At 31.4% G+C, this 6,746-nt stretch overlaps 1 protein-coding gene across 1 annotated transcript in view; it reads right to left on the bottom strand.

Annotated features, from left to right (window-relative positions):
* Positions 1–1,465: 1,465 nt before the first annotated feature.
* Positions 1,466–6,746, bottom strand: part of LOC111639375 (zinc finger protein 567-like) — a 23,148-nt gene continuing 17,867 nt past the window's right edge. The window contains exons 4-5 of the mRNA XM_023385248.1: positions 3,176–3,239; positions 1,466–2,282 (exon numbers count right to left, since the gene is read on the bottom strand). Coding sequence (XP_023241016.1) covers positions 1,585–2,282; positions 3,176–3,239 — 762 coding nt within the window. The 3' untranslated portion in view covers positions 1,466–1,584. The remainder of the gene's footprint in view (positions 2,283–3,175; positions 3,240–6,746) is intronic.

The following is a 6,746-nucleotide window of genomic DNA, read 5'->3' as shown; positions in this document are numbered from 1 at the left end:
TACCCCTAAGTCTCTGGAACGGAATGCATGTATCAGTGAACCCACAACTACATGATTTATATTTTAGAAATAATTAAATTCACTTATCATTAAAAACTTTCGAATTTTGAAAAACGCAAATTTGATGATTTACTACGGATAACCGTTTAACTGAAGTGAAACGGATTTTTCCCTTGCTATGGATGTCTGCCTAGTTCAGTTCAGCCACAATCCGCTAAAGTTCGCCTTTATTATCAGTTCGAAATGGAGTGATTCCATAATACCCGCAGTGTTCCATAATACCACCTTTTCCTGTAATACATTTATTATATTAATACAAATAAAATAAATAATAAAATCTAAAAAAACTTCTTTTGAACGAATTCAATTATTCGTTGGAATTCGTTTATTTTGGATTTATTGTATTTGGATTACCCGAAAGGAGAAATAATTAAAATATTTATTAATTTCTAAAATGTATACTATATATGCCACTATTTAGTTTCCTTCTTTATTATTTACACTTTTTACTAAGTAAACCAACCTTTTCCATCGGTGTTGAATTTCCATTTACTCCCTTCTGAATCGGCATTCTCATATCATACACTACTAAAACGCAGTTAAAAACGCAAACGTATTAATTACACTGTTCAATGTGAACTTTCGAATGTTCTTCTAGTGTGTTTTTGGTCTTAAATAACTTTTTACAAATATTGCATTCAAACATATTTTCATGTTTAATAATACAATGTCTGGCTAAGGCAGTTTTATATGTGTAACATTTTTTACATATGTCACAAACATACTTTTTTTTATCGCTATGAATCACTTCATGCTGTTTCAAAGAATGTTTTGTCTTAAAATATTTCTTACAAACCTCACAATAATAGTTACGTTCATCAGTATGAGTTTCGCTATGCATTTTTAGTATGTATTTCCATTTAAAACTCTTATTATAAATATCGCATTTGAAAGGACGGTCTTCACTATGGGTTTTTTGATGGCTTTTTACTTGTTCTTTCCATTTAAAACTCATATTACAAATATCGCATTTGAAAGGACGGTCTTCACTATGGGTTTTTTGATGGCTTTTTACTTGTTCTTTCCATTTAAAACTCATATTACAAATATCGCATTTGAAAGGACGGTCTTCACTATGGGTTTTTTGATGGCTTTTTACTTGTTCTTTCCATTTAAAACTCATATTACAAATATCGCATTTGAAAGGACGGTCTTCACTATGGGTTTTTTGATGGCTTTTTACTTGTTCTTTCCATTTAAAACTCATATTACAAATATCGCATTTGAAAGGACGGTCTTCGCTATGCTTTCGTTGATGTTGCAACAACATATATTTCCACTTAAATTCTTTTCCACATATTTTGCAAGCATGAGTTTTGTGTATTCTCTTGTGTATCTCTAAACGGCCCTTACCATATCGAACGCGCTTACCACAAATGTCACAATACACCTTTTCCCGCTTGATATTAGATTTTTTATGAATACGTTTATGCTCTCGCAAAGAACCTTTTGTTTTAAAATATTTGTTACTTATATGACAAGAATATTTGTATTCATCGCTGTGTATAATATTAATGTGCTGTTTTAAATCAGAACTACGTTTAAAACTTTTGTTACATATGTTATGTGACAAATATGGTTACGTTCATCATTATGAACTACTTTATGAATTGCCAAATTCTGTTTTGTTTTGAAACTTTTGTTACATACTTGACAAGAATAGTTACGTTCATCACTATGAGTTTGTTGGTGGCTTTTTACTTGGCTTTTCCATTTAAAACTCTTATTGCAAATATCGCATTTAAAAGGACGATCTTCACTATGCGTTGATTTATGACGTAACAAACTATTTTTAAGCTTATATTCTTTTCCACATATCTTGCAGGCATAAACTTTACCATTTGTTGGCGATTGCTTCACTCGATCTTCAGATGGCTGCATACGTAAATTCCTATGAGAGATTTCGTTTTTATTTTCAGTTTTGTGCTCTTTCGTGTGTCTTCGCAAAAGAAATTGCCATAAAAACTTCTTATTGCAAATTGTGCAGCGAAATGGATTTTTTCTAATATGACAGAACAGATGTGTTTCTAATATTCTCTTATGTTTAAAAGTCTCTTTACATAAATCACATGTAAATTCCTGTTTAGAATGAGATGCAAACAAAATCTTGAAGTATTTCCTTTTAATCTTTTCATGAATTTTATTGCATTTTCTAGAATTTTGCATGAATTTGCATGAATTTTGCTGAATATCGTATTCCTGAATTTGCTCTTCCTCCTCAACTGAAAATTTAAAAAATAACATAATGAAATTCTTATTATATTTCAATAAACACAATATAGCTTCAATATTAAAATATAAGTGCTGAACTTATATAATTGGTAAAGTGTACCTATATTTTTCATTTAACTCGTGGCTACTAATTTGACGTCCACGTGACATCTTCAACACTTTGGGCGATGTAACACGAAACACTCGATACTAAGGGCCTGGCAAAGCGCGATTCCACGACCGAACTCCCAGTGTTTAGGGAATGGAACCGCTTGGCCACTGGTGAGCCCAAATGAATGTGAAAAATTACATTGTTCTATCTGTATCTTACTATATCTGTTTTTATTGATATTATTTATTTAGTTTTTTCTTCAAGTGGTAATCATAAAAACGCAGCAGAAATCGTGTGCTTTTAGAGAGAGGGGAAAATTATAAGTGTAAAAGAATAGAAACCACATAACAAAAGACTACGTATTTTAAGAAAAAAGAAAAAATCGGCGGATTATTGAGATTTTCTGAATCAGAATACGATAATTTGAGCGTGTGTCCAGTAAATGTACATTGTTTTTTAAGATTTTCTAACACGTCGCAAATATTTACTTACTTATATCATTAAATAAGTTATATAGCCCTTTACTTGATTTTATTACATTTTATTATTATTATTATTCTAGCGTATCGATTAACAAAGCAAAATAACACGAATTATTAAATCATATCTCATCATCATCCCAACATATTTTCATTAACTTTAAGAGATATTAATACGTTGTAAGTAGTTACTTATAACTCTCAAATATCTAATCTCATCTAAATGTATCACAGTTGAAACTTGAATGTAGTTCATAAGCTGCTTGCTAAATAATACAAATATAAAGTCTGAACTAAGTAACATGTTACTTACTTTGGATATTCATTTCATTCCTGTTAAAATTTCTGTCCGGAGTGAAGAATTCATTGTTGACAGGCTGAACAATATACAAACAATACATGACAACTACTAATAATCACTTAAGACGTATAAACCAGTAACGAGTTGCTTAACTTTCCTAGCAACATTTAAAATTTTGGTGGCGCCATCTGTTATAAAACGTTTTTTAAATAAAATATGATGTTTTTAATCATTATAAAAAGACAAAAGACTGAATTTTCAGGGTATATATCAATTTTGTAAAAAATTTCAAATGCTAATAATCAGTAAAATCGTCGTTAAGTTCGACCCTACTGGAGATACACAGGAATCCTATTGTATCCACGCTCCTTCGACTTTCAGTAACAAAAATTTAATAGCCTCAATTCCCTTAATAATTAAATCTCCCTGATAAATTTCAGAAATTTTCGACATAAAGAACCAAAGTTATTAATCTTCAAACATAGTGAAAGAACATCGTGTTCCACATAAACACACACAAGCACATATACTGACATCCGTACATACAGAAAAAACCCACGGATTTTTTTGCATTTTTCGACGATTTAAGGTGTCCTAAGTATATAAATGTAAAAATCTTCAGGGTTCAATTTTTGAACAATCACCATACTTTTTTGTGTAATATATAACAGCCGGAGAAGTAATATGAAAGTCACTACACAGATGATGATTTAATACGTATAATTTTATATATATATATTGAAAAATTTCATTAGAATTAATCATATTGTGTAAATTTTGTAGAAATTCTTTAGTCTTTCGCATAAAAAATATCACGCGAATCTTCTCATTTGTGACAAATGAGTTATATTCTCCATTGAAAAAATCTTCTGCTGCTGATGTAGGATTATTTAGCTACAGATTTAAGTTTTATGTAAAGTAATTTGTTCACCTAAAGCCAGGAAAAATGTTCTATAAAAAACATTTTTACACCTATTAAATTTTCCAATTAGTTGTAAAACCGTTGTGTTCGTTTTACTACTTTACTTTGTTGTAATTAACTGCTACTTTACAACCGGTTAAAACTAGAAGTTGCAAAGTTTATTAATTCATTGTAATCCGTGTATATCTAATTAACGTTTTCATAGTATTAGAAATAATAAATAAATCTAGTGTTTCTAGTGTTACCACTATTCACGGCGATAGTTACCACTATCGCCGTTTTAATGAGTTTCAAAGTAAATTTGGCCAAGGGCCTCGTAAAACTTAGGCCCGCCTGTATGTTGGGCCACATTCTTCGACATGTGGTCGCATCCATTGTGCACCTGACCAACTAGTCAATGAATCTAAAATAAAAGCTCATTGTTTATTCTTTAATTTATCGTGCGCAGAAAAAGCAGAAATACTCAAGCTACCAACTGAGAGAAATTTGAAACGCAATAAATTACAAATATTTCTTTTAATATTTCAAAATAAATTGAAGATTAAGAAACGAAATTTAGTATCGTACGTTGTGCATAAAGCGCATTAAATTTTGGTGAAGAAACGTTGAAAGATGAAGAGATAAAAAATGGTAACGTGTAAAATCTCTAGTGAGATTAGACTTAATGAAGATTTTATTTGTGGTTACATTTATAATTTTTCGTGGAATAAATTTCTACAATTAAAATTAAGCATTTCTTCATTTTATAATAATTCAAATTATAGAGAGTTTTTATAACACATGGCGTCACAGACAATTTTNCGTGCGTCGGAGGTTTAAGAATTTTGGCGACTACACTGGCAACAAGTATTACCAGGGAGAATTCAGGGAACTGTCCTGTTACAGGATGATTTCATTTTTAAGCGCAGAACTCCTCCAATTACAACTGTCAAAACAAAATATCCACTCTTCCGACATGTTACACAAGTTGGAGTGATTAGCACAGAGCAGTTGGCGCTATTCCCATGTGGGTGACGAGTAAATCTACAAAATAAGCAAGTAGAGGGCAGGGGGAATGGAGGTTGTTGGAATTGGTGGGTATAACTTCACACTGATTGGCGCGAATTCTTACGCTAGAACAATCGAATCTGAAGGAACTAGTCTTATCATATTTTAACAGAAAAGGAAGTTTCTCCTGCAATTTCGTATCTTTACAAATAGAATATCGAACAAATTATTAATTGTAACTCTTTTTTCCTCTACATAACTATTAAAAATTATTTTAATGTTGTTTCTCACAAAAGATAACCAAATTTAAATTTATTTTCATTTTTTTCTTAGTAATTTAATTCATTTATTTTATAAATTTACCTGCTTTAAATTAGGTGCGTTTTAAAAATTATACTATTAATTAATAATTAACCATATAACACGTGATTTTATAGCTGCAAAGTATCACGTGTGCTGGTGACATGTAACCACTGGAGTTTCTTCCGTTAACCTTGAGGGTGCACCCCTTGATGAAATCACTGAACACTGTTGATTGTGGGTTCGTGCCTGGTGTTTTCGGTTTTATTCACGTTTCTAATACCAAAATACATGCCAGTTTCCCTTATGAAGCACTCCTGGGATGATCCCCCTTTAGCAGATTGCCCACATGTCGCATTGCCGTATACAACGTAAACCAAACCGAAAAGAAAAATAAATAATTTACAATACATGTAAGAAATAATTTAGTTTTAAGGCAATTTTCTAGTACACAATATATTTATGATATACATAATTATTTTAATGTATAACAATTTTTTGGTCTTATTTCTATATTCTTTAGCCTGTCAAGAACGAATTCTCCATTCCCGACAAAAATTCTAATAGAAATGAACCGAACGTACTGTACAGTACAAAGTAAGTAACACGTTACAAGTTTATTTGTTAAATGTTCGTTTTAAGATCAGAATTTTACATATAATATTAACGCTTCCCGCCATTTATAATTTCGGTGGAGCCATGGTCGATTTTTAACCACAACAATTTAATAGTATCAATATCTTTAATAAGTAAATCTCCCTGAAAACTTGGATATGTCTAGATTCGATCCCGGGTCCCTCAAGGCCGTAGATTACAACCTCGACCACTCGGCCATCCGGCCCATATACTGTATTAAGGATTTTAAAATCACGTGATAAGTTTAAACCAACCAGGGGCCTTAGTCTCGAGTTTTTCGTGTTACAACTCCCAACGTGTTGAAGGTGTCACGTGGTACCATCTCACACACTGACGTCAAATTGGTAGTCTCGAGTTCTAACTCACGTGCTTTCCCATCTCACCATGCGAGTTGCTACTCACGTTGAGTCGAGCATGTGAGATCGCTACACGAAAGTAAAAATGGCTGACGGATACGCAATTCTTATCGCTATCGAAGAGTTAGAAAGAGCCGAAAGACGTTGTTTGAGAAGGCAACGAATTTTTCGACCACGAGTAGATGACATTTCTTTTCGTGTCAAGTCAATACTAATAAAAAAAACTTTAATTCATAATTGATAAATGTATACAGCAAATTTTTCTAAAAATAAAAAGAAGTATCTAATTCATCGAAAAAGAGTATTAAAATGATAGTAAATTATATGTATAGATTATTAAAAGCATAGACACTACATTAAGATTATTTATTAATCAGAAGTG

The sequence above is a fragment of the Centruroides sculpturatus genome, unplaced genomic scaffold (genome assembly GCF_000671375.1).
Source record: "Centruroides sculpturatus isolate CEXI.00-Female unplaced genomic scaffold, Cexi_2.0 scaffold1242, whole genome shotgun sequence".
In the NCBI taxonomy this organism is placed as follows: Eukaryota; Metazoa; Arthropoda; class Arachnida; order Scorpiones; family Buthidae; genus Centruroides; species Centruroides sculpturatus.
This window is presented reverse-complemented; position numbering and strand designations above follow the sequence as displayed.